Raw genomic sequence first — 22,857 nt, forward strand, 5'->3', positions numbered from 1 at the left:
TGGACGCAAAAATTGCTCGTCATTACTGAATACAAAACATATAGTAAATAGTTTTTTTTTCTGTTTGTTAACAGGCAAATAAATATTGTATTGTTTAACAGAAGGAGCGACTGACGCTCTGAGATATGTGGTACCTGACAGACGTTTTTACAGTTTATAAACACATTAAATAACCTTTGGTTTTTGATTAAAAAAGCAAACAAACCAAGCAAGCAAGCCATAACTTAAAGAAAGTTTTTTTTTTTTTTTTGCTCAGAGCAGAATGACGAACTACAAACTAAGCACTGTGGCACCGATATATGAGATTTTAGTGAGATTTACAGTTTTTTTAAGAAGTAGCCGTTTTCCGCCGCCCAAGACGAAACAAAGTTTACCAGGATTTTTACTGAGTCGCCTTTTGCCTTGATGTCAGAACGAGTCCTGTAGTGAGACCATTTAAATCAAAACGAGTTTTGATTTGCATAAAAATAAACTCATGAGGAAAATCATTTTAATTTGAAAGGTTTACTTTGAAACCAGAAATTCTGAAAGGGCCCACTGATGAGGTTCAAAACAGGTTTGAGTTCTCGTCCACTTAGCCTGTCTAACCTACTAACATTATTAACATAGCTATACAATATGTATTTTCTTTACAATTTTACAAGCGGCAAGCAGAATTGGTATCACTCAAACACCGCCGGGCCTTTAAACAGGCGTCTGTAAGTCACACTCAATTTACAAAACTGTACAAAGTTATTTTTACACCGTAACCTGAATAAATATATAAACACAAAAATATCATCAAGATCAGTTCTTGTATGAGCTGAACGCTGCTGGCCCCTTACTACAGGCCTCTTTTCGTTTTCTCCGAGTAAAATCTGCCGCGTGACTGCTTTACAGTGTTACTTGGGTGCGTATTCATGATCAATTGGGCCTTGCGTGACGTTCGTATTGGAGGTTTCCTGAGAAAGAATTGTCTACCAGCAAACAAGCCTATAGCCTGTGAAGTGATCGCAGGCTAACAAGCCTACTGTCTAAGACATCATGTGGTTTTGGACCTGTCTGTGATTGTAAATAAATCTCCTGTGCGTATTTGGAGACGGATGTTTTTTGGTCCCCATACGGCTCTTCTCGGCAAATTCTTGGGTGCCCAGCTCTTAAAAAATTTCACTATAGCAAAGTTATACAAGTCGCTCAAAGGCAAAAGTAAGTCGCCTGTGGCAACCGGGCTCAGCTAGAGCAAAGCTTTGAATATGACAAAAATTATACTTATAGGTAAAAACGTTTACGCTTGTTCTCTACAACTCCCCACAACCCACAGCAAAATAGCCGAAAAAAGGCAATCCTTACCTTGATCGCGCAAACTCAGCTTGAAAGTTTCCAAATTTTTCCTTGAACCATACTTGACCATACTTGAGCTTCTCGCAGATTCTCAGAAACCTGGAAGAAAAAAAACCCTTAGGTATTTCAAAAGAGGGAGCTATCGAAAATTAACGTTTTAGTAAGTTTAATGTAAGGAATGATGGCTAATAAAGGCGAGGATTGGAATTGATTTTAGTATATGGACAAACTTTGGAAAATAATTATTTTTATTTTTGTTTAAAAATCATCATTAGCCATTTCTCTGCCATAAATCTTCGACAAGCCAAATAGTTTCTCACTCGTACCAAAAAAAGTCCCCCACCCCCTCCCCTATAAATAGGAAACAACTGCAAAAAACTGAAGGGAGATGGGGGATGTCATCTTTTCTAAACCTAACTATAGTTCACAGATTCAAAATCGAGGATGTTTACAGTTTTTTGTCATTTTTTTATCTCCACTTTTGAAACAGAATTGTACAACTTGTTTGTTTTTATATTCCATTGGCATTGTTTTTATATTCCATTGACTTGAGTTTGCATCAAATTTCCGTTATTTTCTGACTTTTTAAGAAAATGGTGAAATCCAAGATGGCGGATCAAAGATGGCGGCTTTAATGACCTCGCGTGACGTCACAGAGAACACAAACTATGTCAAGTAATCGGCAACCGGCTTTCTAGATAGATTTTTCATTATTTCAATTTATTTATTTTTGTACTGTACATGGACGCCAAAGGATTTTTAACCGTGTTTAAATAAAGTTATCTTACCTTATCTCTTAAGTTATCTCACACAGTGCAAAATAATTTCGCTATGCCTTAAATGACTTTGTTTGTACGCCCGAGGGTTTAATAAGAAACTGTCAGGTGGATTTGTTTTTGACAGCAGGGTATAAGGAATTTAACAATAGAGTCCACCTCGTGTACCTCACATGATTTAATTTTAATTTATGCAATTCCGAAGATATATCATGATCACATATCAAGGATCTGACATGACAATAGAAAGATACTTTTTTCTCAGCTCTGTTAATAATAAATGAATACTTCAAGCGCGAAAACAAGGCAAAACCGAACTATTAATTTAATTTCGGTTTGCTTGTTACTATAAGAACATTTCACCAATGCAGCTTCAGAAATATGCAAAAATCACTGTATTAATGCTTTAATGAAAAAAAAAACACAATAGCGAGCATTTTAGTCAATAGAAACTCGCGCCCGTGTCAACCAATCGTAACGATCCTTATTGAATTCCGGGAACATTTAATAATATAACACATTTATGAAAGTTTTTTAATTAGATTTTGAAGTTTAATTTTTTAAATTAAATTTTGATTTCTAAATGTTCACTCTAACCATGAAGTCACAATTTATGTGTTAGACGTAAACCCAACTATACACTATCAAACTTCCTTTTCCCGAGTTGCACAAGGCCATCTAATTGACTATGGAAAAGCCCTTCATTTTTGTGGCAGAATTCCTCGGCGTTTTCTACCCAAATCTGCGACCGCACGGCTTCCCAAACGCGTTTTTAACGAAAATAAACAATTGTTAAGCGTACATTAGCTCGTCCACTACTTATCTTAGCATTCTCGATAAAACAATCAGTTTATTTTTCATCTCATTATTTAAAATAACAAAGAAGAACGCTTCTTCATTTACTTTCACTTTATCCAATTTGCCAGTTCACTTTACATTTATCCACATTTATCATTTAGACATATTTGGGCCTGTAGTTGGCAGGACATGTGTCACACATAAGAACCTAGTATATGACCTCGCTCACCACGAGTCTCCCATAGCTCAGTGGTTAGAGCGTCCAACCGATATTCTGGAAGGTCATGGGTTCGACTCTCGTTGGGGGAACTCGGAAAATCTTTTTTACGAGTATTCATCTTGAGAACGCTTCTTCATTTACTTTCAAAGAAGTATTCAAAACAGTGTTTTACTTTACAACGCATTTTTTTCAAAGTTACTGCTACAAAAAGTTAGCGTGCAATATACCGACAAAATGAGCAGAGAAACCGTTCACTGTAATCTTAGTAAGCTACCGGATGAAAAACGTCGTAATTGTGTCCTTCACTGCTTGTCTCACTTCGTCCATCTTCCAAAAGTAAAGAATTGGGTTTAATGACGAGTTTAAGAAAACTAAAGTGAGTGTATAACCCCAGGCAAGATAAAAATATGAAGCTAGTTCACTATTAGTCAACACAGACATCACTACATCAAAGGGTACATAACAAGCGACTAACGTCAGTTGCAACCACAGTGCAGAGGACACTGCCTTTCTGTATCGCGCTATGTTCAGTTCGTTCGGCTGTTGAGCTTGGTCTTGTAACTGAGTTTGATGATGACGGAGGTTTAGAAAAATCTTTGTGTAAGAGAAGATCGAGGTTACTAGACACAGTGATATAGTTGCAATTACAAACCAAGTAATTATAATGGGAATCAAAAAGTACATTGGTAAAAAGACTGCGCACACAACCCAAAAGGTAATAACGATCACGTAAGTTCGCTTCAAAGTTACAACTTGTTTGTATCTCAGCCCCAACAACAGGGCGAGAAGTCTGTCCACGCTTATTGCAGCCAGTGTGAACAGAGACACTCCACACAAAACATTGCCTATTGTAATAGCTGCGACCAATACGTAGCGACAAATATTCCAATGTTGATTGACCACTGACATCAAAAAGATAACATAGAGAGGCTCTGAAATAAGTCCAACACAGAGATCAGTTGTTGCAAGGCTTCGAAGCAGGAGCTTGGACGGCGGATGAAGTGAAGACTCCTTGCGAAGAGCAAATAGGATCAAAACATTGCAAAAAAATGCAGTAATGGACAGAAAAATGTTTAAAACTGAAATAAATTTCAACTGGCCGTGTATTCCAGCAGTTAAATCTGCCGAGAATAATAATTTATCAAGTGTTTGCTGCTTTCCATCGCCATTAAAGTTTGCTGTCGCCATTACTCTGCAATGTGATCAACTATCTGTAGTTCAATCGCAAGGTGGGATGTTTTGATCAAATTTCATTAACTGTAAATCAACTGAAACTCAATTAATATTGCGCCTACGGGATAATGAACAATCGAAATGCCCTTTACACGGCTTTCTATTTTGTCAAACATGAATTTTTGATTTTTGAAAAGCAAATTAATTTTGAGAAAAGATGAAGTCACAGTGGAACACTAATTTTTTTTTCGCTTTTTTCTTTGGCAAAAACATCGAAATAGGGACAAAAATACAAATTTATAGTTCACCTATTTGGTTCTAACCCTTTTAAAAATAAGGAAATATTTCATTAATTCTGAATACAGTATTTCTCAAATACAAAATAAACTGTCATTTCTTAAAAGATGATGTTTAGACAAATATAGGTGGCGATATAAAAAAAATTTAATAAACAAATCAGTCTGAAGCTAATTAAATTTGTATTTGTGTTCTATGATTTTCTCAATATCTGCCCAAATAGAAATGCATCTCAGATAATATTACTACTGCATTCTGTTTACTACTGGCTTGTTCCGTTGCTTTTCAAGCAATATGGAGCAATATTGAATAGAACGGGTATTTGTTTCATTTATCTATCAACTTTTCTTATCAACAAATTCACTGTATTAATTCTCTAAGAATAATTAAAATTGAGAAAATACAATAGTAAACATTTACCTGAATAGAAACTTGCGTCCTAGTGTCAAGCACTTATCGTACTGATCTTTATTTTATTCTTTTCATGTTTAAAAATATCATAAGCTTATGAACAGTTTTTAATTAAATTTTGAAGTCGAACTGAAGACAAATCATTAAAAACCACACTGCTAAACTCAGCTTGAAATTTTTACTGTAAAAATCAAGGGGCAATTTCTTTGTTTAGTCGTAAACCCAACTTTACACTATCAAACATTTTTCCCCAAAACATGCAAAAGGCTATCAAATTCATTTCTTGATGACGGAAAAACCCAGGGAAATCCTTCAATTTCGGGGTAGAATTACTCGTCGTTAACCACTCAGATATGCGACCTATCGGCTTCCTGTTCACTTTTAAGCAAAAATAAACGCCTCTTAAGCCTAACCCGAAAATATATAATGCAGTCCGTTGGAGAAGGATTGACGTGGACTCCGGTTTTCTTATCTTGATATGAAATTATAAAACAAGTCTTCAAAATCTTTTTTTTACATTGCAACATATTTTTTTTCCATGCAATGTTACTGCTACACAAAGATGTAACATAACGACAAAACTGAACCGAGCAAGCGTCACTCTTAATATAAAAAAAAAACCTTTGGGAAGTACTCTAGACCGTTACATACATTTTAATTATATTTTTGGTGAGCTAAAGGATGAGTAAAAGTCGACAAGAGCTAACTGGATGAACAGCAAAGTAGTTGCCCGATTGTGTCCTTCACTGCTTGTCTCACTTCGTCTATCTTCCAACAGTAAAGAATCGGGTTTAATGACGAGTTTAAGAAACCTAAAGTAGAAGTATACTGCCTAGCGAGGAAAAGAGGTGAAGATAGTCCACTATTAGTCAATGACAAAGCCTCCACTATATAATAGGGTAGATAACAAGCGACTAACGTCAGTTGCAACCACAGTGCACTGGATACTGCCTTTCTGTATCGCACTATGTTCAGTTCGTTCGGCTGTTGAGCTTGGTCTTGTAAATGAGTTTGATGATGACGGAGCTTGAGAAAAATCTTTGTGTAAGAGTAGACCGAGGTTACTAGACACAGTGATATAACCATAATTATACACCAACGAACTATAAGAGGATTGCAAAAGTACATGGTTGTATAGACTGTGGACACAACCCAAAAGGTAATAACGATCACATAGGTTCGCTTCAAAGTTACAACTTGTTTGTATCTCAGCCCCAACAACAGGGCGAGAAGTCTGTCCACGCTTATTGCAGCCATTGTCAACAGAGACACTCCACACAAAACAGGGACTGTTACGAAACCTGCGACTGTTAAGAAGCGACAAATACTCCAATGTTGATTGACCACTGACATCAAAAAGGTAACATATAGAGGCTCTGAAATAAGACCAACACAGAGATCAGTTGTTGCAAGGCTACGAAGCAACAGCTTGGACGGCGGATGAAGTGAAGACTCCTTGCGAAGAGCAACTTGAATCAAAGCATTTCCAAGAAATGCAGTAATGGACAGGAAAATGTTTAAAGCTGAAATAAATGTTAACTGGCCATGTAATCCAACAGTCAAATCTGTTGAACACATCAGTTGTGAATATGTTTTTTGCTTTCCATCTCCAGTAAAGTTTGCTGTCGCCATTACTCTGCAATATGATCGACTCTCTGTAGTTTAACAGCAAGCTGGAAAGTGTTGATGAAATTTCATTAACTTTAAATCAATAAAACTTAATTTATATTGCGGCTTCGCGATAATGAACAATCGAAACGCCTTGGACAATGCTTTATATTTTGTCGAACATGAATTATTGATTCGGAAAGACAATTCAACTTTCAGAGCAGATGGCTTTACTGCCGAAGACTTTTGCTTTTTTTATTTAAGTAATAAACATCGAAATCAGGATTAAATATAGATTTATAGTCCCAACTGTTGGGTTCAAAGCCTTTTTTAGATTAAAAAATGTTTGTATTCTTCAATACAAAATAAGCTGTCATTTTTTTCAGAGACGATGTTTAAACAAATAGTGTTGACAATATTATAACACTTGATAAAAAAAAAACCCGGATGAAACCAAATTATTTTGTATTTGTATTCTATGATTTTATTAACATCTCCCCAAGTAGAAACGCATCTAAGATAATGGGACTACTGCTTTCTGTTTACCTCTTTTCGTCGCTTTTCAAGCATTATGGAGCCAAAATTCTTCGCTATAATAAAAAATGCAAATGAGGATCCCTCTTGTTCGAGTATTAGATTAGAATAATAATACAAATCATAACAATTATACTAAATAGTTTATTTCTGTTTGTAAACAGGCAAATAAATATTGTATTGTTTAACAAAAGGAGCGACTGGCGCTCTAAGATAGGGGGTACCGGAAAAAATGTACAAATTTACAATTTATTAAACTCATTGGAAAAATAATGTTACGGCTTTTTGCTCGGAGTAGAATATAGTAGAACTATTAACTTAGCACTGTCAGACTGAGACTGAGAATCTAGTGAGATTGACATTACCTTTTTCATCGTTCACGACTAAACAAAGCGTACAATAAAACATCTAAACGAAAATGCGTTTTGATTTGCATAAAGACAAACTTGTGAAACTGTTCCCATTTGAAAGCTTTTTAAAAACCTTTAACTCTGAAAAGGCTCTCTCACGAGGACGTTCAATTCACATTTGACTTCTCGTCTTCTTAGCCTGTCTACCTTACTTACCGATCTATTTACAAAACTATACAATATGTACTATTTTTAATTTTAAACCTACATAAATATATTTTTGAGACAAACGTTGCCAAGCGGCAAGCAGAACTGGTATCACTCATACCTTTGAAACATGGGTCTGTAAGTCACTTAATTTACAAAATTGTACAAAGTTATTTTTACACCGTAACCTGAATAAATATATAAACACAAAAATATCATCAAGATGTAGACAGTTCTTGTATGAGCTGAACGCTGCTGGCCCCTAACTGCCTCTTTTCGTTTTCTCCGCGTGAAATCTGACGCGTGACGAGTGACTTCTTGCGTAGTGTTACTCGCCGGAGGACACTCAAATTGGGTCTCGCGTGACGTTCGTATTGGAGGTTTCCTGGAAAAAAACGTCTTACAGCAAACAGGCCTACTTTCCAAGGCATCGTTAATGTGGTTTTCAGCCTGTCTGTGATAATAAATAAATCTTTTGTGAGGCTGACGTTTAAGACGTTTGAAACCACTATCATCTGTGTGTAGAACGGCGTAACGTGTCCAGCTCAATCGCTAAACCCTCCATTTGTCGTGCTGTCGATTCCTGCAGAAAAAAAACCGGGACAAAACAAGTTTTGATTTCATTCTGACATCCTCAAAGAAATGAAGAAAAAAGAGCCAGCTCACAGGTAATAATGCTAGCGCTTGTGTTTTACAACTGTCCCCACCCTAAGTGAGTAAGTATTTGGTACCTTGAGTCTCTCCAGTTTCTGTGTCGCCATTAGGTTATAGTCCCTCTCGGCCTGTAAAGCGTGTTTCATTCCTTTTGTCTCCCAGTGATTCTCGGCCACGTCACTCGCGAGTTTACTGATCGTCATTCGACTCGCCTGTAAAGTGAAACGCAATAAGATGTCTGCAGAATATTGAGTCACAATTGACTTTACCTAGCCTTCTCTGCAAACGTTCCTTTGGGCTCGTCACGCATTGGAGGCTAGACTATACCCGGTTTTTGATGGGAAAGATGCCAAGTTAAAAGTCATATAACCACTAAGACCACGGGCATTTCTTCAGCATCAGGAGCGCGCGAGCAAATCACTTCGTGCGAAGCAGAGACGCGCGAAAAGACGCCCGACGCGCGAGGGCAGGCCTCTCGTGCGAAGAAATTTCAGACGGGCACGCCGACTTGACTGACCATGAAAAGTGAGGGACCACGCGTGGACTAACCGCCACGAGTGGGATAAGGCAACTTTTGAGCAAGTCGCGTACTGTAATAAGGCTTTAGTAAAACCAGGCAAACACACAAAAAAACTAGACTTTACCCTCATTAGCTCTTTGGCTTTCTCAGTGGCTTCATCAACTTTCCTTTTCTCGTCGTCTCGTTTCTTAAAGTTGTCTCGGTTTTGCTTTTCCAGGGCGTCCTGAACTTTTCTGCAAAAGCAAAAGAAAAATGTGCATATTGGAAGGTGCCTGTTTACCTTGTATTCCTGGTTTTCATTTTATTTTTTTAATATCATTTTGAAATAAAATTTATCGGGGAAATGACGTCATCAAAAATTATAGAATCTGAACTTTTAATTGTACAAAGTTATTGTTTTAACATATTACAGACACAAAGAACATTAACCCTTCTGCAAATCTTGGTATCAATTCAGTGCCTCTTTTCAGTTTCAGACGTGATTAAAAATTTGATAATATTATGGTAGAATCTAGTTTACTAATTGTACAATTCTATGGACGTTAAATTTGTGCCCCATCGAGGACGGCTGCATACTAAATACTGTAACTTTCTCAAAAAATGTTTTTGTAAAAACTCGGTTGTGATAAACGACACAGAGATATCATTTAGACAAAGGGTTAACTTCTACCCTCTTTAAATATAAATAGGTACCAGCGAATTGTAAGCGGATTTTATCAGATTTTTGAACAGCCAGAAAACACATTTTTGTTTCGCAGGAAACATAAAAATAAATGCCCATTTTTATTAAAAGTTGCAATTTTAGAGCACTGGAACTGTAAACCAGCATCTTTGGCAGCGGATGGCTCGGATGGAAACGGATTGCAACTTGAAAAAGTTAGGCTAACGTTTTCAAGTCTTTTCCACACGTCATAAAAAATCGATATTTTTAATCTTTTATTTAGACACGATAAATTTACAGCATAGCTGATGTGGTCGTGTTTAAGTTACCTAAGAAATAATCATAACAAAACTAACACTAAGATAAATACGAATACTAACTAAACTTATTTACAATATACAAGTTATTTTTGGGGGAAGGGGGGATAACGCGCGGATTTGGTTGGCAAGGTTAGAAAACCAACAATAACAGTCAAATACTCTTAACAGCAAGACGTACACAGTGTTTATATCGCAACTAGCAGTTTGCAAACGATACAACATACGTATTCATCGACAATTGACTCTCCACTAAGCTCTGACAGCAATACCAAAAAAGGCAATCCTTACCTTGATCGCGCTAACTCAGCTTGTAGATTTCCAAATTTTTCCTTGAACCATTCTTGAGCTTCGCGCAGATTCTCAGAAACCTGGAAGAAAATAAACCTTCAGGAATTTTAAAACAGGAGACTATCATTAATTTACGTTTGAGTAAGTTTAATGTAAGGAAGGATGGATAATGATGGCGAGAATGGCGAGGATAGAGATTGATTTATATATAAACAAAACTTTAAAAAAATAATTATTTTGATGTTTTTTTTTTTACAAAACTCGTAACGCGGAAAGTAGTCATTTCTAGTCATTAGTAATAGTCATTTAGTTAAGTAGTCATTTAGTCATTCGGCATGCTTGTTATTATAAGAACATTTTTACATTTTTGTTTAATATATCCACCAAATGTTCATACCTACTGCTGGTGAATTGACCGTATCAATGCTTTAATGAAAAATAAAACACAATAACAAGCATTTCAGTAAATAGAAACTTGTGCCGTGTCAACCAATCCTAACGATCCTTATTGAATTCTAGGAATATTTAACAATATGAACGGTTTTTAATTAGATTTTGAAGTTTATTTTTTAAAATTAAATTTTGACTTGGAAATGTTCACTCTAAACATCAAATCACAATAAATTTCTGTGTAAAGTCGTAAAACCAACTATACACAATCAAACTTCTTTTTCCCAAGGTTCACTAATTGATTAAGGAAAAGCCCTTTATTTTGTGGCAGAATTGCTCGGCGTTCTCTACCCAAACGCGTTTTCAATGAAAATAAACCTCACTTGAGCGTATTTAAGATCGTCCACTACTTATCTTAACTGTGAGTGATAAATGATCGTCGCAGTGAATTTCCAATTTAAGCAATTGGAATAAAGAAGAGGCTTCTTTATTCCAATTGCTTAAATTGGAAATTAACTGCGACGATCATTTATCACTCTCATATACATCCGCAGTTCATATATGAATCATTTCATATACATTACATCATATCTTAACTGTCTCGGTAAAACAATCGTGTGTCAATCAAGCAGGACCGTAAGGAAGAATTGAGGTGAAACTCATTTTTAATCTCATTATTAATTTAAAATAACAAACAAGTCTTCAAAACAGTTTTTTACTTTACAACGTATTTTTTCCAAAGTTGCTGCTAGATAAACGTGCAATATATCGATAAAATGACCTGAGCAAGCATCAATCGTAATTTCCCTTTGGGAAATACTTTAGTAAGCTGACGGATGAAAAACGTCGACAAGAGCTAACTGGATGAACAGCAAAGTACTTGTCTCATTGCGTCCTTCACTGCATGTCTCACTTCGTCTATCTTCCAACAGTAAAGAATTGGGTTTAATGATGAGTTTAAGAAAACTAAACTAAGTGTATAACCCCAGGCGAGGTAAAAATTTGAAGCTAGTTCATTATTAGTCAACACAGACATTACTACGCCAAAGGGTAGATAACAAGCGACTAACGTCAGTTGCAACCACAGTGCAGTGGACACTGCCTTTCTGTATCGCGCTATGTTCAGTTCGTTCGGCTGTTGAGCTTGGTCTTGTAACTGAGTTTGATGATGACGGAGCTTGAGAAAAATTTTTGTGTAAGAGAAGATCGAGGTTACTAGACACAGTGATATACTTGAAATTACAAACCAAGTAATTATAATGGGAATCAAAAAGTACATTGGTGAAAATACTGTGCACACAACCCAAAAGGAAATAACGATCACGTAAGTTCGCTTCAAAGTTACAACTTGTTTGTATCTCAGCCCCAACAACAGGGCGAGAAGTCTGTCCACGCTTATTGTAGCCAGTGTGAACAGAGACACTCCACACAAAGCATTGCCTATTGCAAAAGCTGCGACCAAAACGTAGCGACAAATATTCCAGTGTTGACTGACCACTGACATCAAAAAGACAACAAAGAGAGGCTCTGAAATAAGACCAACACAGAGATCAGTTGTTGCAAGGCTTCGAAGCAGGAGCTTGGACGGCGGATGAAGTGAAGACTCTTTGCGAAGAGCAAATAGGATCAAAACATTGCAAAAAAATGCAGTAATAGACAGAAAAATGTTTAAAACTGAAATAAATGTCAACTGGCCGTGTATTCCAGCAGTTAAATCTGCCGAGCATAATAATTGTTCAAAAGTTTGCTGCTTTCCATCTCCAGTAAAGTTTGCTGTCGCCATTACTCTGCAATGTGATCGACTATCCGTAGGTTAACACGGTGAGCTGGAATATTTTGATCAAATTTCAGTAACTCTAGTGAAATTAATTTATATTGCGGCTTCGTGATAACGAACAATCAAAACGCCCTTTACTGTGCTTTATATTTTGTCAAACTCCCATGAACTATTAACTTGGATAAACAATAAATCTTTCAGAGCAGATGAAATTAAAATACAAATTTGAAGTCCACCCATTGGGACTTTTTTAAATCAGGAACATGTCATTACATTATTTTTAATTAATTTACTCCTCAATACAAAATAAACTGTCATTTCTAGAAAGCAATTTAAACAAATAGTGACGGCAATATTAGAACTTTTGATAAACAAAACAGACTGAAGCTAAATTTGTATTTGTTTTCTATGATTTTCTCAACATCTCCCCAAATAGAAATGCATCTAAAATAATGTGACTACTGTTTTCTGTTTACTCATTTCCTTAGCTTTCCAGCAATATGAAGCCAAAATTCACTGCTGTAATTAAAAAAAATAAGGAATAAGGATCTCTCATGTTTGAGCATCAAATGGGAAAAACTGCATTGGCAAGTTACGCATTCTGGTAAAACTGACGATCAAAATAGTTGTGTGTTTCTAGTTTTCACCTCCATATGTTAAGTTTTTCTTATCACTTTTTTCTCACAATACGAGTGTCTGTACCGAGTTTTATTTTGTGTCACTGAAGTTTGATCATGTCCGTAAATTCTCCCCCACCCCTTCCTGCATAAAGCTGAACCCAGGCAGGGGAAGGAAAAAGCTATAATTGGTAACAACTTCCTTTTTTGGAATTAAGCTGCTCTGCAGAGAAAATGGAAAATCTATCTTCTACAGCAGCTGCGTGAACGGTTTAAATTAGTTTTCTGCATCACGGCGGTATAGATAGGAAGCTTTGTTCTGTGTTCCTTATTTTTAATATAATTCAACTTAAATTAGAAACTGGCCAAGTTTATTGCAGAAAAAGATAGCACGCCTCCAAAAAAAATTACAATACACAATGTCTACCTCGTGTACCTCAAAACAATTTCAAATTTAAGATTCACTTCTCAGTAAAATTCTAAACAGATATAGGTACAATCCCTCAATAGCGAAGTTTCGAATTTTATATCTTTTATCAAGGATCCGACATGACAATAAAAAGATCCTTTTCTTAGCTTTTCGCAATAAAATTTGAAAACAATAATTGATGTTCAAAACAATTTAGCCACTTCTTTCTTTTTTTAAGGCATGTAAAAAAAGACATCTTTTTTCTTCTCCAAGAGTCGACTGTCTCATTGAGTAGAACGGGTATTTGTTTAATTTATCGCCGGATCATCTGTTCCTAAATATTGTTAGTGAATTCACTGTATTAATTTTCTAAGAAAATACAATAGTAAAAATCTGCCTCTATAAAAGTTTGTGCTTGAGTGTCCTCTGTTCTTTATTGATTCTCATTTTATTCAATGAATGTTTAGTAATATCACAAGTTTATGAACATTTTTTAATTAAATTTTGAATTAACTGAAGACAATTCATTGAATAACCAGGCTAAACTGATTTCGAAAAGTTAACTGAAAAATCAGGTCGCAATTTCTGTGTAAGTCGTAAACCCAACTATACACTACCAATTGTTTTTTCACGAATTGCACAGGCCATCAAATTCATTTATTGATTATGGAAAAGCCCAGCTAAATTGTTTCTTTAAGTGGCACAATTGTTCGTCGTTCTCCATCCAAATGTGCGACCTCTCGGCTTCCCAAACGTTTTTTGAACGAAAATTAATGTCTCTTTACTCTTTAGCCAAACCCTAGGAATACTTATCTTATTAAAATTCGTAGATAAAACCATCGTATTTAAATAATGCAGTCCATTGAAGAAGAATTGCGCGAAATCCAGTTTGAATATCTTGACTTAAAATTACAAACAAGTCTTCAAAACAGTTTTTTTTACGTTACAACACAATTTTTTCCATGCAATATTGCTGCTGCACAGATGTGTAATATACCAATAAACTGAGCTGAGCAGCATCACTCTATATATAAAACAGCCTTTGGAAAATACTCTAAATTGTTTGCTAGCTTTTACATTTATTCTTGGTGAGATAAGGGATGAAAAAAGTCGACAAGAGCTAACTTGATGGAAAGCAAAGTACTTGTCTTATTGTGTCCTTCACTGCTTGTCTCACTTCGTCTATCTTCCAACAGTAAAGAATCGGGTTTAATGACGAGTTAAAGAAAACTAGAGTGCCTGTATAGCCCCAAGCGAAGAAAAATGATGAAAAAAGTTCACTATAAGTCAACAAAGTCACCACTATACCAAAGGGTAGATAACAAGCGACTAACGTCAGTTGCAACCACAGTGCAGTGGACACTGCCTTTCTGTATCGCGCCATGTTCAGTTCGTTCGCTTGTTGAGCTTGGTCTTGAAAATTAATTTGATGATGACGGAGGTTTAGAAAAATCTTTGTGTAAGAGGAGATCGAGGTTGCTAGACACAGTGTTATAATTGCAGTTATACACCAAGTGGTTATCAGGGGATTCAAAAAGTACAGCGTGGAAAGGGCTATGCACACAACCCAAAAGGTAATAACGAGCACGTAGGTTCGATTCAAAGTTACTACTTGTTTGTATCTCAGCCGCAACAACAGGGCGAGAAGTCTGTCCACGCTTATTGCAGCCAGTGTGAACAGAGACACTCCACACAAAATAATGCCTATTTCAAAAGCTGCAATGAATACGTATCGACAAATATTCCAATGTTCGTTGACTGCAGACAGCAAAAAGGTAACATAGAGGGGCTCTGAAATAAGACCAACACAGAGATCAGTTGTTGCAAGACTACGAAGCAACAGCTTGGACGGCGGATGAAGTGAAGACTCCTTACGAAAAGCAGCTAGAATAAGGACATTTCCAAGAAATGCAGTTATTGACAGGAAAATGTTTAAAACTAAAAGAAATGTCAACTGGCCGTGTTTTCCAGCAGTTATACCTGCCGAGCAGTGTAGTTCTTCATATGTTTTCTCCTTTTCATCTAAAGTAAAGTTTGCCATTTTTCTGGAATATGATCGTTTAACAGCAGGCTGGAATGTTTTGATCAAATTTCATTAACTTTATATCAACTAAAACTTAATTAATATTGCGGCTTCGCGATAATGAACAATCGAAACGCCTTTGACAATGCTTTATTTTTGTCAAACATCAATTATTGATTTGGAAAAACCATTCAATTTTCTGAGCAGATAGCTTTACTGCCGAAGACTAATTGTTTGTTGTTTTTCCACTTTTTTACCGAACTTAAGTAAAAAAAAAAACATTGAAATAAGGACAAAAAAAAAAATAAATTTATAGTCCACTTATTGGGATCGAAGCCTTTTTTAAATGTAGGAAATGTTTCATAAATTCTGAAGATATTATTTTAAATTAATTTAATCCTCAATACAAAATAAACTGTCATTTCTTGAAAGAAGTTTAAACAAATGAAGACTGCGATATTATAACATTTGATAAACAAAACAGACTAAAGCTAAATTTGTATTTGTGTTCTATGATTTTCTCAACATGTCTCCAAATAGAAATGCATCTAAGATAATGTGACTGCTGCTTTCTGTTTACTCCTGGCCGTGCAATAAATTATCATCTAAAAATGACAATTTTGTTAGAGTGTATTTTATTATTCGAACAAGCTGCTGTCCATGGTTTTAATGACTGAATAGAGTGTTCAAGCGGTGCTGTTTCTTTGTGATTTAAAATATTTTCATTCAGGCTGACAAATAGATCTTCATTCAAGTTACTCCGTAATTCAGTATTTGCTGCATATATGAACCCAAAATTCAATAGTCGTTTCTGGGAAACTGCCCACCTACCCCTCCCCAAACCTAACATTTTGCCCAAAGAAAGAAGTAAGTGTTAATGTTAGGTTAGGGGAGGGGTAGGTAGGCAGTTTCCCAGAAACGACTATTGATCCAATAAGTGCAAAGATAACATCTGCTTTTAAAATTTACATCACAATTAATACGAAAATCTAAACACACTGCTTCTTGTGTGCAGAAAACTCATACCGTTTTTGGTGTTAACGTTATTTGTCTTTACAGTGGAACCCCGATATAACGATATGCGAACAGCATATCATCGTACAAAGCTGTTTACAGAAACGTTAGAGATCACTCAACAACTGTAACGTTATTGCATTAAATTCGATGTTTTGCAAATAAATTGTGACTGTGAACTGATAATATCGTTATATCGGGAGGAATTTTACGCTCGGTCCGCTAAATTCTCATCGTTATATCGGGAATATCGTTATATCGAAGATCGTTATATCGGAGTTCCGTACCATACATTTTACTGTAACTTTTGCCGGGACATAGAATATTCATCGTTATATCGGGAATATCGTTATATCGAGGATCGTTAACTGAATCGGGTTTCCACTGTATTTAGTTTTATAAATTTGCTTAATATTCTTTGAATACAATACGAAATCTGTTTGTTCCTCCATAATTTAAAATGAATATACCTGTTGTGTTTCGAAGTTGGCGTCTGCTAGTTTTCTTTCCGTGTCTTTTCTCGATGACTCCAAATCCTTTTCACGTGCTTGTAGTTTCTACAATAAACAACGATGACAAAGTCAATTCTGACAAAAAAGATATTTTCACAAATCAACCACCATCCGACAACTTGTTGTCCGCAATCCGTGCCAAGAATCCGACGAGTTTTCGAATTGATATTATCCAATTTTAAAATTGCACGAGACCATGACGTGACTACGATATTCGTCACATTGCCTGGCACGCAGGCTTACTCAAATCTCGGAGAGGGAACATCATCCAATAAACGTTGAAAATCTCTTTGCCCCGGGATTTACGAAAAGAATGTAAACTGAATTAAAATACTACACTAATAACTTCGGTGTTCGTAGGAAGGTAAAATCAAAGAACGAGATCGGTTGTTGGACGCTTAGAGCTTCTATTATCTTCTTTCCTTTACTTCTGTTTCTATCACAAATAAAAAATTACTGTTAGTTCATAAAACCAGATTTTTAACGTGCTGTGGACTTTCGGTCACTTTGTGTACGCCTAATATTCTGGACATCAATAAAATCTAATTCGCGGCGCCGGCACCGCGTGTAACGACTTTTACAGGACGCATGTAGGGTATTTAAACCGCTTTACTTTTACCTTCAATCGTTGTTCCAGATCTTTCCGCAGGCTCTTTTCTCGTTCAAGTTCTTCCTCTTTATCTCTGTAAGTGGTGACATTGACAAAGTGATTATCATGGTATCTTAGAACTTGACACTGAACAATATCACACAATCGGGTATTACGTTATTTAACGTCTCTTATTCAAATCTAGCCATGGTATACTGCAATCCCCGCGTGTCGATTGGTTTACAGGCTATGAGTACATTCCATGGACCACAAAATATGGTAGGTGTACGCATCAGTGTTAACATTTTGAGGGGGACTAAATAAAAGGGAGGAAAAGGTGACCTTTTTAATGTTTTTCACATTTTTACAAAATAGCAACAAAACCAAGTAAACGTACTGGATGAATTCCATAAAAAGCGTAAATTTGCCTTGTTTTCTTGTTCATAAGTAAGCCTAATATACCATCTTATGAGGTGGGGGAGGGGCTAAAAAGAAAGGGGCTTAATAGCAACTTGATCTTCCAGACGGTGGTGTAAGGGGGGGGGGGGCTATTAGAGGGGGAAGGGGCTTAAAAAGGCTTTCACAAAATTGGTCGTGACATACATCAACTTACCGTTGGACTTGGATTAAAGTTTCTAGCTCTGCTTGAAGATCAGCAAACTTTGAGACAAACTCCCCAATTGTTTTGGCCTACAACAACAAACGCAATGAAAACATGTTAAGGAATAAATCAAACCATGTGTAATTGCAATATGGAATTAGAGTGAAGTTATAGGGGAGAGCTTAATTTTTTTTTCTTACAACCTTTTATTTTAGCCTGCGAGCAGGCTGGCCCTTGGGTCTCACACACGAGTGTCAAGATAGGCTCGATTTCCACCGTTCCCTCAAGTCCAGTCTTTGTTCCACCCCGAGAATAGTCTTTTCGGTGAAAGAGCGCGGGCTCATTTCTCGAACAGCGGTTGGCAAAGTCGCGCGAAGGGCGCGAAGGAGTCAGCGTGAGACGAACTGCCGCGTGCGACGCGAGCCGGCGGGGAGCCACTTTCTCGCTGCCTCCCCACCGGTTCGCTTCGCTGCTGACGTGTGTGCAGCAAAGGTAAGCCTGCACGCAGGCTTCCTTTATTTAAATGCAGTTAGGGTTAGGAAGGTTTGTACTCTTGCAGAAGAGTTTAAGTACAAACAGGACCCATAAACAGCGTAACTCAAAGTGAAGAAGCTAGAAGAGGATGATTGAAGAGGTTTTAGAAAGAGTCACGGCATCCACAACGAAGTTATATTTATAATGTCAATATATTGTAAAGAGAATAGTAAAGAGAATCTAGCTGTTGTAAGCAATATGAGTAAACCCAACATACCTGTTCACTGTTTTTCCGCATGTATTCGTTTTTAACACGCTCCAAGCTGTTGAGCTCTTTCTTGAAATGCTGTGAAAGCGAAAAAAGCCAAGAGATACTTAATTCACTCCTATTGCTAAAAAATAAGAACTGCAAACGTTTTAAAAGGGAAAGTATCACGGGTAATTTAATTGTTTTTCGTCGAAACTGTGATTGTTTTATGTCGAATACAGAAAAAAATTCGAGAACACCAAGAAAACGATTTCAACTGAATTCTTTGATAAGGAACAAATCATGATCATTTCTAGCGTATTTTGGTGACAAAATATGCGAGAACTTGAAAAATTCCGTGGGAATTTTTCAAGTTGTAACTCTTTTCGACCCTTTCCACCTATGGCCAGACACTCGTCGACATCTTGGTACACTAGGTAGTAATTTATGACTACCCTGGGCCATTATTTAAAGGTTTTCGTTAACAATGAAATGTTTCTTATCTTTTTTAGTTACACAAAATCTCCGTGATACTTCCCCTTTAAATATTACAATTAAATATTTTTTTGTTGGTGAGATCTGACTTATCTAGACTGTCAAAATGACTTATTAACATTAAAGAGCAAGCACAACAAAAAAGTACTCGCTTCAACTCGGGACTGTATTTCGTTTTTCATTACCTCAGTTTGAGTTTTTGCGTCTCCCTCTTCGATATCTTTTGCTTTCTGTGCCTTGCGTAACTGCTCTATTTGAACTTTCTGTGATTTTAATTTGGATTTGTTCTTTGTTAACTGTTCTTCTAGCTCTTTAACTTGCTCTTCCAGTTTCTTGTTCGACTCTTTAAACTTGTTTTTATAGGCGTTGGCGTCTTCGAGATCTTTCTTAAGCTGCAAGATCCATAAAAAATTAAATCACAATCTTTTTATCACTTCAAAAAGTAAAATAATGACAAATCGTAGCTCCCTGAATAGTACTCCATCAACTACCGCCCTCCTGTTTTTTATTCAAAACTTAAACATTGGGCTACGTCTCACCGTATTTGAGACTTTTTTCTTGTTTGCTGTAACAAGTTACGTTTGAGTTTAAAAAAAAGATTGTCAACTCGTTTGGCGTGTTTTATCTTGTTTTCGATCTTGTTTGGCGCTAAATTCACGTTTTCCCGCGCTAATGGCGCCGCTTGCAAGTTTTCCCGCGCTAATGGCGCCGCTTGTACGTTTTCCCGCGCTTGGCGCTGGCTGCACGTTTCTGTATTGAGTTGCTATTGGTTTGTTTTATATGCATTTTGTTGCTGTAAAAATAATACCGATAAATTTGCAGAGATAGTTATACCTTCGTGAGTTCTTTTTTGTGTCTTGCTCTTGCCTCTTGCAAATCTTTCTGTCCTTGACGAAGTACTTCTTCTACTCTTTCCTCAACCTCTACAGCCTTGTTCTCGCCGTATTTTCGAATTTCATGATCTCTGCGGAAAGTGGAATCACGAATAACTAAACACACAACTGGACAGTTGTCTTTTAGTTGTCTTTTCATTTGTTTAGTTTACATAATATGCAGTATTCTTGTAAACAACACATTGATAAAATAAATGGTTTGTCTGTCACCTTTGGCTCATCGCACAACTGAAATGATGGGGGGAGGGGAGGGGAGGGGAGGGGAGGGGAGGGTATAAATTGCGTACACTGTGAATAGTTCCCGTTCCTTAACGTCCTTCGCCGAGGAGATAATAAAACAAAACTCGACAGGCTTAATACAACTAATTCTACAAGTCCTATAGTACCTTTCCTCGAGCAGTTTCTCAAACTCCATTTGTTTTCGTCCTAACTCTGTCTGTAACACCTCCATGTTGTCCTGTAGTTCTTTATTCGCCGACAATAATCTTTCAAGTTGATCTGACATTCTTTCTCGGTCAACCTGCGCGTTAGACAGGGCTTCACGTAATGGTCTCAGCTAAGAATGAAAGTAATAACACCAATTTTACAAACAATTTTGATTCGTTCAGAAATCTTGGGCCCAGGGTCGAGCATAACGCTGAGGACTCGGCAAAATGAGAACAGATCTATATTCTGACCAATTAGAGATCAGATAATTTCTTTTAAACCAATCAGAAACAAGACGAAAGTGCCAGGTCACGACATCCCAAACGAGTTTTTTCGCCTTTTTTGTCTTGCGTATTTGTCAAAAAAGCCAAACGCAATTTTCTTTTTTTTTCTGAAACGAAATTTGCAAGAAACTTAGAGTATGAAATATATATTGCTGTGGATATCTATGCCAAGGTATTTCAGATTCAACAAGCTCGTAATAAGGATATAATTTATGAGGGTATTTTAAGAAGACAAGTGTTTAAATAAATTCAAATCAATATTTCTACCTACCTCTTGCAACTCTGCTTGTTCTACGACGATTATTTTACTTTGTAACGCATCGTTCTCGTACTGAAGTTGTTTGATGAGTTCCTGAGAGGAAATTCTGAGATAGGGAAAAAGGAATTAAATAAATACAAACATTCTAAGCACAATTTTAAGAAACTCGAAAACAAAGCTAAATCATAGGTAACCGAACTTTGTACAACAGAACTCGACAACTAACAGGAACCCATTAGGAAGTGCTGATGGCTAACGATGGCGAGGATGGAAATAGATTGCAATATAAAAAAACAAGTTTGAAACCGCGAGAGGTTGGCTTCGGAATTATGGAAAATATTCTTATACAACTCTTACTGCAAAGTTGCAAATTAATTAGAGGTTTTTGTCTGGTAATATTTCCTATGTTAGTTACAGATGAAAGGCCCTTTAAAATTAAGACACTCACTTATCTCTCCTGAGTATATTAAGTTCGCTGTCTTTCTGTCCCATGTCGGTTTGTAATCGCTCCATTGCTTCCTGCAGTTCAGCGTGTGACGTCATCAAGCTCTCTACTGTACTTGACAGGCGGCTGCTGTTTTCCCGCGTATCGCTCAGCGACCGCTGCAAGGTGTCGATCTGACAGTAGAGAATGTTATAAGAAACTTAAATTTTATAAAATTTCATTCAAATCATGCAAAGAAAATTTAGTTGAAAATACAGTGGAACCCCGCTTTACGGACACCGCTTTATACGAAACTCATGCAGAACGGACATTTTTCTGTGACCCAAGTGACACGCTCTTATACAAAGTTAACCTTGCTTTACGGACGCTGGTTACCTGCGCACTGTATGTTTTTACTTGTCACAATTACGTGGTAATTCTACCCTATTAGAAAATGAAAGGCTTTTTACAGGTTAACCCTTAATATACTGAAAACACGTTTTTAAAACGTTAAATTGTCTTTTAAGCGCTACGGTGCTAAATTAACTTTACTAGAAATGTACTTTCTCACACTACAATAATGAGATCTTGATCAAGTTTTCATGTAAAAATGTACAATATTTTACTTTTGTGCATGCGCATAAGCCAATTTTTCGATTAGCTGTGTCAGAATGTAGTCAAAAAATTGTTTTTTAAGCGCTACGGTGCTAAATTAACTTTACTAGAAATGCACTTTCTCACACTACAATAAGATCTTGATCAAGTTTTCATGTCAATTTTTCGATTAGCTGTGTCAGAATGTAGTCAATATTTATAATGATTACGTTGTCTCGTTTCAGAACAACTGCAGTGCGAGACGTTTGACTATTTGAATGGGCGCAAGGTTTCTTTAGTTTCAGTTTAAATTGAAGTAAGACGTAAAATATCGCTCTGTTGCTTTTAAATTTCGGGTAAATTGTACGCTTCAGTCTTTGTTTCATTAAAAAATGTGTTGGACACCCGGATAATACAGGCACTTTTGTTCTTTCCTTTGGTGTCCGTATAGACCGGGTTCCACCGTACCTTTGAAAAATTTTGACAAAATTTTTCATCATCACGTTTACTTCATCCCGCGAAATAAGCAACTATCACTGATTACTATACCTTTTCAGTGTACTTTCTCTCCAAAGTTTCTGCATGCTGCACAAGTTTCTCCACTTCTCGCAGAGCTTCTTCTCTAGACTGCATCACTGATCGCAAATCAGCTTCCTTTCTACTGGTCGTTAACTGCCCCTATAAAGAAAGAG

The 22,857-nt window shown here is 36.6% G+C and overlaps 5 protein-coding genes across 6 annotated transcripts in view; all 5 read right to left on the reverse strand.

The window, feature by feature from the left end:
- Window positions 1–3,264: 3,264 nt before the first annotated feature.
- On the reverse strand, window positions 3,265–12,526 carry LOC144657254 (melanocyte-stimulating hormone receptor-like). The gene is made up of 2 exons (XM_078517574.1): window positions 11,348–12,526; window positions 3,265–3,375 (listed from the first exon to the last, which is right to left on the reverse strand). The coding sequence occupies exon 1, from the start codon at window positions 12,308–12,310 to the stop codon at window positions 11,384–11,386; it is 927 nt and encodes a 308-aa protein (XP_078373700.1). The 5' UTR covers window positions 12,311–12,526; the 3' UTR covers window positions 3,265–3,375; window positions 11,348–11,383.
- On the reverse strand, window positions 3,385–4,349 carry LOC144658066 (melanocortin receptor 4-like). The gene has a single exon (XM_078518389.1). The coding sequence runs from the start codon at window positions 4,300–4,302 to the stop codon at window positions 3,385–3,387; it is 918 nt and encodes a 305-aa protein (XP_078374515.1). The 5' UTR covers window positions 4,303–4,349.
- Window positions 5,640–6,735, reverse strand: LOC144658755 (beta-4C adrenergic receptor-like). Its single transcript, XM_078519223.1, has one exon. The coding sequence runs from the start codon at window positions 6,625–6,627 to the stop codon at window positions 5,698–5,700; it is 930 nt and encodes a 309-aa protein (XP_078375349.1). The 5' UTR covers window positions 6,628–6,735; the 3' UTR covers window positions 5,640–5,697.
- Window positions 7,158–22,857, reverse strand: part of LOC144657231 (coiled-coil domain-containing protein 150-like) — a 28,853-nt gene continuing 13,153 nt past the window's right edge. For both annotated transcript variants that reach the window (XM_078517538.1, XM_078517537.1), the window contains exons 14-27: window positions 22,715–22,843; window positions 21,596–21,765; window positions 21,160–21,253; window positions 20,565–20,734; window positions 20,120–20,249; window positions 19,471–19,677; window positions 18,821–18,889; window positions 18,082–18,158; window positions 17,499–17,562; window positions 16,838–16,924; window positions 10,138–10,217; window positions 8,993–9,101; window positions 8,426–8,560; window positions 7,158–8,277 (exon numbers count right to left, since the gene is read on the reverse strand). In XM_078517538.1, the coding sequence (XP_078373664.1) occupies window positions 8,206–8,277; window positions 8,426–8,560; window positions 8,993–9,101; window positions 10,138–10,217; window positions 16,838–16,924; window positions 17,499–17,562; window positions 18,082–18,158; window positions 18,821–18,889; window positions 19,471–19,677; window positions 20,120–20,249; window positions 20,565–20,734; window positions 21,160–21,253; window positions 21,596–21,765; window positions 22,715–22,843 (1,593 nt within the window). In that variant the 3' untranslated portion in view covers window positions 7,158–8,205. The remainder of the gene's footprint in view (window positions 8,278–8,425; window positions 8,561–8,992; window positions 9,102–10,137; window positions 10,218–16,837; window positions 16,925–17,498; window positions 17,563–18,081; window positions 18,159–18,820; window positions 18,890–19,470; window positions 19,678–20,119; window positions 20,250–20,564; window positions 20,735–21,159; window positions 21,254–21,595; window positions 21,766–22,714; window positions 22,844–22,857) is intronic.
- On the reverse strand, window positions 14,398–15,371 carry LOC144658634 (melanocortin receptor 5-like). The gene has a single exon (XM_078519092.1). It carries the CDS (start codon window positions 15,369–15,371, stop codon window positions 14,451–14,453), a length of 921 nt encoding a protein of 306 aa, XP_078375218.1. The 3' UTR covers window positions 14,398–14,450.

Source organism: Oculina patagonica, chromosome 6 (genome assembly GCF_052425735.1).
Source record: "Oculina patagonica isolate OP01 chromosome 6, crgOcupat, whole genome shotgun sequence".
Classification (NCBI taxonomy): domain Eukaryota; kingdom Metazoa; phylum Cnidaria; class Anthozoa; order Scleractinia; family Oculinidae; genus Oculina; species Oculina patagonica.

What these genes read in the sequence shown, in the direction of transcription:
- LOC144658066 (XM_078518389.1), bottom strand. Translation starts at nt 4,302, where the DNA reads ATGGCGACAGCAAACTTTAATGGCGATGGAAAGCAGCAAACACTTGAT.
- LOC144658755 (XM_078519223.1), bottom strand. Translation starts at nt 6,627, where the DNA reads ATGGCGACAGCAAACTTTACTGGAGATGGAAAGCAAAAAACATATTCA.
- LOC144657254 (XM_078517574.1), bottom strand. Translation starts at nt 12,310, where the DNA reads ATGGCGACAGCAAACTTTACTGGAGATGGAAAGCAGCAAACTTTTGAA.
- LOC144658634 (XM_078519092.1), bottom strand. Translation starts at nt 15,371, where the DNA reads ATGGCAAACTTTACTTTAGATGAAAAGGAGAAAACATATGAAGAACTA.